Raw genomic sequence first — 13,241 nt, forward strand, 5'->3', positions numbered from 1 at the left:
TAACTGAATGCAAACTTTCAGAAAAGTTTTAAAAGCAAATTGTTCTTTTTGTAGATTAAATATGTGGGATTTTTTAACTATATGTAGATTTTCCTGCTTTTCAGGAAAGTCTGAAGAAACAAAAATTCTTATTTCGATTAAAATTCAGTTGGTTGTAAATTTGATTTCATGCAAACTCACTCCTGATTTTCAAAATATTATTAGTCATTTTCATTAAAATATTTTTTTTGCACACATTTCATGTCAGATGAACTCCATTTTCTATTTTATTTTTATTATTATTTTTTTTGCCTCATTTCTATTTTGTATAATTATATTTTTCAGGCTAATAACCCAAAATAAATGTTAAACTCTTTGAATCAGTAATAAAATATAATAAAACAGAAACAATAAAATATAAACTGACAACATATTTAGGAAATGTTTGGTTTATTTCTCTCTGTAAAATTTTATCTATGGATCTTTTAATGTGAAGGGTTTCAGCAAGGAAACAATATATGACCTTCAGAATAAAAGCACAGAATGCTTTAATTCAATGCAGTGACGTCAACATCGTTATAAAACTTGACACTGTGTGGCAGTGTAGCTGGGCCGCATCAGCTCAACAGCTCTGCAGAAACAATCGAAGAAGAAGAAGAAGAAGAAGAAGAAGGAGTCACCACATCATCATCATCATCATCAAGTAGCTTATTCTGGATTTAAAGTCCAATAAATTCCTCTCTGAGGAGGAAGAGGAAGATAGAAAGAAGGGAAGTTCTGGTCCTGGTGCAGCTCAAACTGCTTCACCTGAATGCGTTAAACACCTGAAGCCAAACAACCCACAGTTCTGAATTTCAAAATAAAAGCACTGACCAACCCAAAACCCTGCGCAAGTATTAAATAGGTATCAAGCTTTTCCACATTCTGCCACATTAAAAACCATCAACTTAGTGTATTTTATTAGGAACACAAAGTGGTCCCTCACTGGTAATTGGAAGCAAATCTGAAAAGTGTGGCAAGCTTTTTTAAATCAAGAAATCTTTGAATTTCTTCCTGCTGCAGGTTTTTTCTTGTTCAGCTCTGAACATTTCCTCTTCATAAAACATTTCCAACTCACTCTGAAAGTTTTCACGTTTAGCAGATTCTCAGTTGGACTTTGACTAGGCCTTCCCAGCACTTCCAGGACTGTATTGTATTTAGCTCCAAATATCATCTGACTTACATTTCTCCTCTGATGAAAAACTCTGTTTTGTTTTATCATATAAAATACACCAAAAAGTGAAAATATCAACTTTCACAGTTCCAAATTAAACTCTGAAAAGGTGGAATTACAAACTCAGAAGACATAAAAATAAAAAATTAATCAGTTTTTAGTCATTTTAAAGGTTTTTCTTGTTACATTCCTGAAGTTTTTCTGTCCGGCGGTTCAGACGGAGCTGAGTTTCACCAACCCTCTGACCGAGTCTTCATGTAGCGAGTCCTGGGTCACGGGGTCGTAGCGGACCTGCGGCGCCGAGTGTTGCAGGTGCATGTGGCCGGGGCAGGGCAGCGCCCCCTGCGGCGTCCCGCAGGGCGTCTCCTCGGGGCTGACAAAGTGCTGGTGGTGGTGCAGGTGGTGCAAGTGCAGGTGATGGTGGCAGTGGGAGTCGACGGCGGCGTCCCTCAGGGTGAGGACGTCTCCGGCGCAGGACGGCAGCGCCGGCTGGGCGGGGGCCAGGTAGGCGCAGGGCCCGCCCAGCGAGGCGGGCTTGGCGGGGAGAGGCGGCAAGACGACGGGGTCGCTGTGGAGCAGCGGCGTGGCGGCGGCCTGCAGGACGAACTTGGTGCTCTGGAGACACTGGTCCTGGTGGCACTGGGAGGACAGGAGGAGATCGGAGTGAAGCTGGAACACAAACTTATTCAGATCTGACCAAATCATTTGTGCTGCCATTGTTTTAAAGATATACTCTGATCTCATGTGATGTCACGCTCCTGGGAACTTTGTAGCCAACAGCCATCTTGGTAGGTATCCGTAACCAACTGTAATGACTGTTGCTATGAGAACAATGAACAAGCCATGTTCTCAGACGGATCAATCAGCCATTTTGTTGACGTTTCTTTGTCTTGCACATTGATCAAAAGTGTCTCTACGTTTTGTTTCAGCTGGTCTGGAAGCCATGGTTCAGCCAGGCGTTGCACTAAGCTTTCCTACCAAGATGGCGGTTCAGTGGCACGGTGGTGGATCACCTCCGGCTTGTGGGAACTACGTACTAATAAATGTAAAATGACAGCGGCACAAACGGAGCTGACAGGAAGCTCCGCCCCTCGCTGCGGCCGCCCTGGGTGATATCCACCTACCATGTGACTGTGGAGCTGCGTGGGGGCGTAGCTGCCGCCGCCGGTCCCGTTGGACTGGGGGGCGGTCTGCGGCGTGTCGGCCTGGATCAGACCCCTCCTGTCTATCAGACTGACACACAGACAAGAAGAGAGGTCAGAGGTCACGGCTCCAAACCCAAACTGAAGATTCCAGATGAGTTGAACGGCAGCAGCAACGAGCAATATTCAAGTTTTCTATGTTTTCTTATCATTATCCCTGGATGAGCTGGAGTGATGGCTTGCTATGGTGATTCCCTCCTTTTCTGAAGGACTGGACTGAAATATTATTCATATTTTATACTAAAATATAGAGTCGAATAATTAGGTGTATGTCTTTTAATTTCTTTTATATAAATCAATAAGCTATATATTACTGCATGTTCTATAATGAGATGTTGGTACATTTATTTATTTCATGGTATTTTAATCAGAAGTTCTCCTGATTTATGTCATGATTTTTTCTTTGGTTTTGTCTCGACTGTTTCTGAAGCAGATTTTTAGTTCAGGTTTTTAGTTTGTTTTTGTTTTTTGACCCAGATTTTAGTCTTATTTTATATATGCCCTGTTGAAATAATCAATAAATCAATTAATCACACAAAAATTGAAAAAGGCTCAATAATTTCCATTTGCATAATTTATCATTTTAATTTTTCTTCCAAAACTTTGGTGCTTTGGTCTCAATTATTTCCTTTTTTCAGTCCATTTCATTTGTTTCTGGTGTTAAATGTTCATTAACACATTTAACTTATTGATTTTTGAGAACGTCTTCTTGCATTATATCAGTGGAAAATGGTGTCAAAGCTCAATATTATCGTTTATCTCAATAACTTCTGGTATAATTTATCGTCCAGCTAAATTAGTTCTCATGAGACTTTAGCCTTGATCTTGGTAATGGATTTACCTCTGATTAGCTGAGTCATACCTGGTTACTCTGGTTACCTGTACCAGCATTAGTGCTGGTTTACTGCTGACCTGGGAGGCAGCGGCCCACACAGCGCCGTGCAGCAGTTGGTCAGGACGTTTCCGTAGCTGTAGGGGTTGTAATTGTCTTTCCCCTCCTTTTTGGACCAGGTTCCTTTGATCTGAATGGGATATTGGGGTTAAACCATTAGACAGGTCGTACTGGTCTAACTGGGAGTGCTGGGATACTCACGTCCTCGTTGGTGGTCTGGTTGGAGCTGATCAGGTAGGTGTGGAAGCCCGACAGGCCCACGATGGACCAGACGGAGAAGAAGCACACCACCACCTCCAGGATGGTGCAGAGCGGAGTGAAGGAGTCAACATGGCGGCTCACGACACGAAAACAAACTGAAACGTTTTCATCTGGACTTGATTCATTTCCCCCATCAGGGAAGCTGATGTCCCTGTTAGGGTGGCGACACTTTGACCTTGGCGGTGCATTACAGGACATATCGAGCTGTAGATGGTGGCAGCGGCAGGGATTGATTTATCAGAAACGCGCAGGGGAGGGGCTGTATGGGAACTAATTAATGCCTGTGGTGGATTTTCTGTGTCAGATCTGAACTCCATGTTGGAAGGGCTGAATGTTTCCAGCTTTTCCTGATCAGATTGGTTCTGCTTGCAGCCAAATAGACAATGAATCCCAGCTAACAGCTGTGCTACCTGCTGTGCTTATGGCCAGTTTTACAGCCACGCTAACGGCTACACATCCATCTTTGCTACAGCTATGCTAACAGATACGCTAACACAACAACTCTTATGGCTACATTTGAACAGCCATGCTAACGACTACGCTCACACTTACAGCTAAGTTTAGCAACACTTTTACAGCTATGCTAACAAAACTGGGATGAATTATCCAAGATGACGGTTCTGTCTGTTTATGTCAGTTTTCATAAGTGGTGGAAAAACTTCTGCTAACAGGAGAGTCACGTTTTTTGTCAAGACTGGATTTATAACCAAATAATTTTGTGTTTGTGTTGTATAAATGTGACAACAGGCGATTTGTTTTGTTTCAGAACTTCTCAGAACCTTTCTGAGCTCCACAAGCAGAACCTTTCTGAAGGATATCTGGCTGGACTGTCTTTGAGTGTGGTCAGGAATCCGGTCCGGTTTGATCCTGGAAAACAAAGAAGAAGAGATTCATAACTTCATTAATAAAGTTCACCCATTCATCCCAGTGTTTATGTTTTACAGTGAAGATCTGAATCACCAAGAAGATCTAATTTGTTCCTGTTTTCAATCTAAATCTAAAAACGCCCTCCACAGTTAGAAAAGGTTTTATTGCTAAAACAAGCTAAATCTCATTGAGCTAATGGAGTTAGCAAGGTGTGAAGACAGGAAAACAGGCAACAGGAAAAGGCCAAAAATCATGAGAAAAGCACAGAAACATTTCAGTTTTCACCTTTGAGGGATTGTTTAAACACAAAGACACTGAGAGGCAGTAAAGGCGTCAGAGGCTGCAGTTAATTTCATGCAGATCAAAGTCACCACTCTGTTCTGCATCTTTTTATAGCAGCGCTGCTATAAACAGCAAACAAGGAGCACTCAGAAGAAAACACGAGTTTATCTGAGACTGTCTGCTGGTTGTTAAAAAGCCTCACAGCTCTGGAGTTTGGAGCTTCGGGCCACATAAACAACTTTAACGGCCTGAGAAGAGAGTCTGGTTGATGACAGGAAAAAATCCCCAGAAACCAGTGATCAGGGTTGAACCTCCATCCTCAGAAACTGCTTTCAACCGCCTGGTTCAGTGGAGTTAAATGTGTTAATGTGACAGGCTTAAAGGTTTTCCAACACAAAAACAGCAGGAAACATCCTGAATTATCCAGAAAGGACAATTCTGTCTGTTAATATCAGTTTTTAGCAGTGGTGGTGATTAGCACACAATCTGCTAATAGCAGAGCTAGCATTGAAAGCTAACTTTGAAATCGATTTGCATTTGCATGGTGGGTATCAAGCCAACGTTGTTGAAGTTAATGCTTTAGCAATAGCTTCCACTAAATACTATGCTGTTTTGAGGCTTTAGCATTAGCACAACTAGATTTTTAGTTAGCGGTACAACTAGTAGTTTTTAGCAACTGCATGAAGTTCCTCGAGGTAAAAAGCAAAAAACAAATCAAAACTGGGATGAATTATCCAAAAATGATGGTTCTGTCTGTTTATATCAGATTTCATAAGTGGTGGAAACATTTCTGCTCAAAGCAGAGCTAATTTTTAACTTAGTGCTTTTGCAACTTTGAAAACTTGTGTCACTTTTGGATTTAGCGCCGTTACCTTAGCTTCAGCTACATGCTATGTAGTTGCAGCGCTTTAGCATTAGCAGAACTAATGTTTATAAGAAGTGTTAATGCGGCTAGCTTCTTAGTTAGCGATGCTCGACACTGGTTTTCAGGAACAGCATGGAGTTTCTCAGGGTATAAGGATCATGTTTCGATGCCTGATCCTGTTGTTTTAATTTCCTGATTTGAAAATGATGATTTTAGAAGTTATCCTAACGCTTTTCCCACTTTTGGAAAAGTCAGGTATTGTGAGAAAAATCAGGGTCTTAATTAGGTCAATTAAACAAAAACATCTGAAATGCGACTTTGCCTCTTTCTGTATTTTTATGCGTAGCTCCATCTTTCTGTCGCTCTCTGATCTCATCTTGTGCAACATATAACTGATAAATTACAGCAGAGATCTTTTCAGTGGGATAAATATCTAAATACTCTTCCATTGCAATCTGTGAATTAAAGGTTGAATGTTTCTAAAATGTTCTCAAAGTTTTGTCTTTAAAACCTCTCAGCAGATTTCTAAAGACATCAGCTGCAGAGTCACAACAGAAAACAATGTGAGGAGGCGGCAGAAGCTCGTTTACTCACTGAGGACGACATGTGTGATGACGAAGGCGAAGATGAAGATGGTGAGGAAGGAGAGGGAGAGGATGAAGAGGTAGAAGAAGCGGTAGTTCCTCCGTCCGACGCAGTTCCCCACCCAGGGGCAGTGATGGTCGAAACGCTCTGCAGCAACAAAAACCAGCAAAAATGATCACAGCACAAAAATGGAAATAAATCCAGGGCTGAAAGTGACAGAAAGCAGAAACATACGAGGTAAACTGACCCACACAGTTGTCACACAGGCTGCAGTGGGACGCCCGCGGCGGCCGGAAGATCTTGCAGGTGAAGCAGTACTTGAGCTTGACGGTCTGACCGTTGATGAGAACCTCTCTGGTGCGAGGCGGCGGCTTGGAGCAGCTGGTCGAGTCTGAAGGCAAAGAGCAGCTCAGAGACGAGGCAGCAGCTGATACAACACACTCTGAGGTCAAGAGCTCAGAGGTCAGAGGTCAAGATCTGAGATGTCAAAGACCTCAGAGGTCAAGACCTGAGAGGTCAAGAGCTCAGAGGTCAGAGGTCAAGATCTGAGAGGTCAAGAGCTCAGAGGTCAAGACCTGAGAGGTCAAGAACTCAGAGGTCAAGAGCTCAGAGGTCAAAGATGAAAACTGAAATCCAAATGACTCCTGAAATAGAGCGACTAAATAAAATAAATATAAAAACATCCTGGAGGAACTTTGATGGATGGATGAATTTGTTTCTTTGGAATCAGGAGTCTTCCTGGAGTTTCAGAAACAAAATGGCGGCCCCCGTCTTCTTCCTCTGACGGCGTCGCCGTCGTCGTCCTCCATGTTTGATCGTCTCTCTGCATCACGGAACGACTGGCCTCCAGAAATAGACGGCGACTTTCAGTTTCCATAGAAACCAGGAGGTGACATGTGACTCAGCACTCTGACGGCGCGGAGGACGAAGGAAACTACTGAAACAAACTCCAGACGCCTGCAACGGCGCCCACTAATCTACGTCTCCATGGTTACCGATCTGCCGCTCCAGGTCGGCGGCCTCGTCGGGCGTCGCCCTGGGCAGGACGCCGGGGTCGCTGAAGCTCGCCCTGAACAGCATCCCCATGACGAAGACGAAGAGGACGGCGCCGACGGCCGGGATGGCCGGACTCAGGTTGGACGCCAGGTAGGGACAGCTGAGGACACAGAGAGACGGGCTGAGCGTCTCGACCAATCAGAGCGCTCCATACAGCAGAGGAAACAAAACAATGAGACAAGTTATCATTTTCATTGAGGCTGAGGCCCAAAGGTGTTAATCAGCAGGTTGGGCCCAGAACGGTACTGAACAGGAACTCTGGGGCCCAAAGTGTGTAAAATGTGTCAGAAATGATCATTTGAAAGAGGCTGAATCCCAAATCTTCAGATTGATTCATTTGGGATTATAATCTCCACTTTGGGAAACATTTAAAGTTTAACACAAAGTTTCTCCATCCAGATATTCTGAACTTTAAACCCAAACATGACTCACTCGAAGGCGAAGAAGAGGCCGCTGGTGAGCAGGATGAGCACCAGGGTCAGGTAGAACACCCCGGTCTGCCGCGCCATCATCACCCGCCCGTCGCAGTAGAACCGGTTCCGGCCCGGGAACACCTGCCACTTCCTGCGGGGGGTCCGGCCGCGGGGTCCGGGGCAGGACGGCGGCTCGGTGCCGGCGGAGGATGAGGGCGGCGGGGAGGAGCAGCTGGCACTGCGGGTGCAGATCTGCGTGTACCGGATCGGTCCGTCCGGAACCGCGTGCTGGATCTGAGACATGAGTCCTGACAGGTGAGCGCGCGCGAAGATGAAAGGATAATCAAAGGCGCGCGCGCGGACGAGCCCGTATCTCCATCACGAACCCAAACAAAAGCCACCGGATTTTATCACTATCACAATTAATCTGTTCTGTAAACAAACGCACGCGCTAGAACCTCCGGTTCGGTACCATATCCGCCTGCTCCGGACCCAGAGCCTGGATGTGAACCGGTTCCGATTCTGGATGGGAGTGGGTGTGATCCAGGTTACCGGGCGTTCAGATGGTCCGTGGAAAGGAGGAAAAGGATGAGGAGGAAGAGGAGGAGGAGGAAGAGGAGGAGGAGAGCATCCCGATCCTCCGCAGAGCCGCTGGAGCCTGCGGAGATCCTCTATCACCAACAGGATGTGTCACTACGCACGAAAAACCGCTATAGAGGGTTCACTTAACCATCTATAGCGTTTTTATCTTTCAGTTATTCTGTCAGGTTGTTAAGAAAATATGAAATAAAAACAAAACGTCTTGCAAAGAAAATAAATAAAAAATAAACACTAACAAAACAAAAATTAAACTTCGCTAAAAATTGTAATTTTGAAAAGTAGAACTTCCTCTATAAGTTATGATAAAATATTTACAACCACTGCAGCAAACAAACACTTTTTGTAATTATTTATTCAAGTTAAAATGTAAGAGCACATTTTAACTTCACGATAGCAGCTTTATTATTATTATTATTATTATTATTATTATTATTATTATTATTATTTATTATTATTATATTATTATTATTATTATTAATTATTATCGTTTAAAGCTCTTTTTTTTAAATAACATGGAATCTTTTCAGGTTGAAAATCTTATTTAAACATATGTTATATTGACATTCACGTTGCTTCTTGTAAGTAAAATTTTAAATGTAAACATGTTTGTCCTGTAGTGAGTCTCTTGCTTTCAGAAGTAATAAACGATCTTTGTTCAGGATTCTGTCTCCTTATCTTCTAGTTAAAAGTTAGTCGTTAAAACGCAGTGAAAATAAAAACCTGTGAGGTTTTCATATTTTTGGGGTTTCTTCAGTAATTCCCTGGGAAACAATATCTGGTTCCTAGTGTCAGTGTTTGTGCCCGGACGTTTTACGGGGACGGACCGAAGCAGCATGACGGCCGCGGATGTTTGCGGAGACGCTGCTGGCGGAGCAAACCGTGATGCTGATGAAAAGGGAGGACATCATGTGTTAAAAGGTGAGCAGCTGCAGATCCACTGGAGCTTAAAACCGGACGGAGCCGCTTCCGCCGAACTTCAGTCAAACATCCACCGATTTAAGGTTCAGCTCACCTGCCTGCGGCTGCAGAGGTCAGGGGTCACTGGCATGTTTAAGGAGGACGTTTTGAAATGCCCCCAACTATCCCGCTGATAATTCACCCACTAAGACAAAAATGTGATGGCAGTGTGTTCGTGTAATTCCGGTCGGAAAGACATTGGAGAACAGGTTCAGTGTTTTTTACTGTATTGATTCTGCTATTGCAGGTATTGATGTCAAAGCATTTATAATAATATGAGTATGACAGACATATGAATCAACAAACATTAGGAATATTCACAACAAAACAGGAAGGACGCTAACGAGCTAGCATGGTGGTGGAGGTGTGATGCTGCGGGCTTGTTTTGCACTATTATCTACTGTTTATCAAAGTTGAAGCTTGGTCCAAACTGGGTCATCCGTAGAACCTGGTACTGATGTCAGCTGATGAAGCAGCTGTTTGCTGTGACATCACTGCTCACCTGGCCTCCTGTTTGCTGTGACATCACGGCTCACCTGGCTTCCTCTTGCAGTGACATCATGCCTCACCTGGCTTCCTGTTTGCTATGACATCACAGCTCACCTGGCTTCCTGTTTGCAGTGACATCATGCCTCACCTGGCTTCCTGTTTGCTGTGACATCACAGCTCACCTGGCCTCCTGTTTGCTGTGACATCACGGCTCACCTGGCTTCCTGTTTGCTGTGACATCACGGCTCACCTGGCTTCCTGTTTGCTGTGACATCACGGCTCACCTGGCTTCCTGTTTGCTGTGACATCACAGCTCACCTGGCCTCCTGTTTGCTGTGACATCACGGCTCACCTGGCTTCCTGTTTGCAGTGACATCATGCCTCACCTGGCTTCCTGTTTGCTGTGACATCACGGCTCACCTGGCTTCCTGTTTGCTGTGACATCACGGCTCACCTGGCTTCCTGTTTGCAGTGACATCATGCCTCACCTGGCTTCCTGTTTGCTGTGACATCACGGCTCACCTGGCTTCCTGTTTGCTGTGACATCACAGCTCACCTGGCCTCCTGTTTGCTGTGACATCACGGCTCACCTGGCTTCCTGTTTGCAGGTGCTGTGTTTCTGACCACAGTGGCCTCGGCGGGGATGATCGCTGGGTTCGGCTCCACGCTGGCGCTGGCCAAGAAGAAGAGCCCAGAGTGGTTCAGTAAGGTAAACTCAGTCCAGCGGGAAAATGTTTTCCAGGAAGACAAATGGAGTTAATATTTTAATAACACGGAGTTAGAGCCAGACTGGGAAAAAATAATTACAAGACTAAAGTCACAAAGATATACAGCAGTGAAAATAATTTGAGAAAAAAGTCATGAGGATAAAGTAATAATAGTAGAAGAAAGTCGTAATGCTAAAAAAAGTAATACTACCTTAATCAAGTTATTATAATTCTAGAGAAGGTATAATTTTACAAATGACTGAATTTATTCTGCTAATATTTTGACATCAGCAGGATTTGGTGTCAGTTTGAGCAGAACGGCTTCATCTCTGCTGAACTCCAGCAGCATCTCTTCCTACTAATCTGGTTTGGGAAGTTAAAGCTGCGTTTGTGAAACCATGACGTCTGTTTTCCCTCCTGACTCGATCCGGCGGCGGTTCTGAGAAAGAGGCGGCGGTTCTGGTCCGTCTGAGGCGAACAATCCGGCCGCTGTTCCTCCGGTCTATTTCCGTCACACAGTGGGCTTTGTCGTCTGACGGACGGGAGATTTGATTTGAGCCGGAGGCCCGGAGTTTCAGTTTCACTAGAAAACAGAACCGAACCGAAACACGTCAGGAAATCAGATTTATCTGGAATCAAACCTTCATCAGGAGCCAGACTGTAAAAATCTCATGATTAAAGGACCAAAGTTCAAAAAGACCAAAGATTCAGGGGCCAAAGTCTAAAATGGTCAAACATTCAGGGGCCAAACTGTGAGCGACTCTGTTACTCAGAAATGATAGAAATTATTTTCATAATGTGAAATTATGAAGGTAAAGTCACACCAGCCCCCTGGGCAGAGATCTGATTGGACGTTTACAGCGTTCTGCCCATATTTGGTCATAAAGTTTCCTGAGCTGGAACAGAAATTCTAGTGGCTCTGACATCGCCATGGTTACAGTCTCTGGAATCCTATTGGTCGCCACCAGACAGTTTTAGGAAAGTCTCAGTTTTAAGGAAACAAGGAGCCAAGCAGCTGCTGAAGAGCCTGTTTCCTCTGCAGGGTGTGGCAGCGACGGCGGCGGCCCCCGAGTCCGGGGCCTCGCTGGCCCTCAGAGCGCTGGGCTGGGGCTCCCTGTACGCCTGGTGTGGAGTGGGTCTCCTCAGCGTCGCCGTGTGGAAAGCTCTCGGCGTCCACAGCGTACGTTTGTTTCTAATAATCTGGAAAGTTTGGAATATATCTGGAGAAAATTCAAACAAGTGATTGAAATTCACAAAAATAACTGAAAATGAGTCAAATTAATGTGCAAAAATATCAAAAACGTTTACTTTGTTAAAATGATGAATAAATTTCTACATGAAGGAAGTTTGCAGGTTTCTGATCCTTTCCGCCTCTTGCAGTTGGCAGAGTTCAGACAGAAGATGGGGTTGTTCTTCCCGGCCATCCCGAGGAATCCAGAGGCTGCAGCCGGATCAGAACCGTTGGACTGGGACGCCATCTTCAGGTCCAAATCACAGGATCAGCCAGAGACTGAAAAACCCTGTGGAGATTTTACAGCCTCACCAGAACAAGAATAGTCACATATTGTAAATAAAAAAGATTTAAATGTGAAATGTTGTTTTCTGGAGGATTTTTCTGGTGTCAAAGTTAAGGCCCGGGGGCCAAATCTGGCCCACCAAAGCTACTTATGTGGCCGTTTAGCCTCCAATGGGTCTCATAGTAAAACGTTCAAGAAAACATTTGTGTGTTGAAATGTTTGATTAATCCAATCAAAGCAGTTTAAAGGCAAATCATTCCTCAGTCCCTCCAGATTTTTGTGATCACACAAAATCAAAAAACCTGCTAATTTTCAGAAAGTTTTGCTTTATTTGATGTCAAGTTGTTGCCGCTAATTTATGCAAGTAACAAAGTCACTTTTACTGTGATGAATAATCAATAAAATCACTCATTTTGATTGAAAAAAAAAATGCAGAAATGACTGATCAATGTGAAAATATTTTAAATAATTCTCTCAAGTCGCTATAAGAAGGCTTGACTTTTTTTAAAGTTGCAAGCAAGAACAGTAAAATAAAGTAAAAATAAGGAATGCAGTTCTAAAGATTAATGCAAATATTTAAATTTTTGGTGCTTTAGCATTAGCTTCTGAATGCTATGTTGCTTTAGCGCTACAGTGTTAGCAGATCTAATGTTCATGATTCATGGTTTAGAGTTATCACAGCTAACTTTTTAGTTAGCGGAACCCACCAACTGCATGGAGTTCCTCAGGGCTCGATGCTCGGTACCTTCAGCTTTACCAGAGATTTATGGACACAAACATTTTGAGACTTGAAAAGATTGTCCTGATTTTTAACTTGGGAAAAGTCAAGAATGCTGAAAAAAAATAAGGGTCTTGCTTTTTACTGTAAACAGTTTACCAAATTTTCAGAAATTATTTTTTAACTGTGATCCATTTTCTTTGTTTTAATTGTAAATAAATTAATCAGTGAAACATTTTCTAGAGTTTTTAGTTTTTATGCATTTTTATATCTTCTGATCTGTGAACTGTTCTGGTTTTGCTTTCCGTTTCACTGTCTGATGTTAAACTTTAGCTAAAAATGTCTCCAAATTTGACAGGCTTTTGATTACACTAGTTAAGAAATTACATTTATTGATTTGTTTTAACCTCATGGCACCATAATAATTTTTTCAGCCAACAGTCGAGCACTATGTGATCCTTCCTGTAAATGTCAGTTTTATTAAAGCTGAATGTTTTTGTTTCTGCACCAACGCTTAAATTAAAAAAGCTAAATATGTCCTCAACCCGTTTACTGGAGTCATGCAGACCTGACAGGTTTTTATGAAGTGAAAATGATTTTTAATCTCATAATTATGAATTCCTGTTTTTAAAATAACT

General features: G+C 43.3%; 2 protein-coding genes across 2 annotated transcripts; one reads left to right on the forward strand and one right to left on the reverse strand.

Moving 5' to 3' along the window:
- Positions 1-432: 432 nt before the first annotated feature.
- Positions 433-8,310, reverse strand: LOC129354523 (palmitoyltransferase ZDHHC14-like). Its single transcript, XM_055023998.1, has 9 exons — positions 7,635-8,310; positions 7,142-7,302; positions 6,394-6,537; positions 6,156-6,293; positions 4,366-4,414; positions 3,488-3,590; positions 3,307-3,416; positions 2,317-2,425; positions 433-1,831 (listed from the first exon to the last, which is right to left on the reverse strand). Exons 1-9 carry the CDS (start codon positions 7,916-7,918, stop codon positions 1,406-1,408), a joined length of 1,524 nt encoding a protein of 507 aa, XP_054879973.1. The 5' UTR covers positions 7,919-8,310; the 3' UTR covers positions 433-1,405.
- Positions 8,311-9,014: 704 nt separating this feature from the next.
- On the forward strand, positions 9,015-13,046 carry tmem242 (transmembrane protein 242). Its single transcript, XM_055023943.1, has 4 exons — positions 9,015-9,133; positions 10,270-10,370; positions 11,411-11,548; positions 11,749-13,046. Exons 1-4 carry the CDS (start codon positions 9,049-9,051, stop codon positions 11,923-11,925), a joined length of 501 nt encoding a protein of 166 aa, XP_054879918.1. The 5' UTR covers positions 9,015-9,048; the 3' UTR covers positions 11,926-13,046.
- Positions 13,047-13,241: the final 195 nt, after the last annotated feature.

Source organism: Poeciliopsis prolifica, unplaced genomic scaffold, assembly GCF_027474105.1.
Source record: "Poeciliopsis prolifica strain line A6 unplaced genomic scaffold, Auburn_PproV2 SCAFFOLD111, whole genome shotgun sequence".
In the NCBI taxonomy this organism is placed as follows: domain Eukaryota; kingdom Metazoa; phylum Chordata; class Actinopteri; order Cyprinodontiformes; family Poeciliidae; genus Poeciliopsis; species Poeciliopsis prolifica.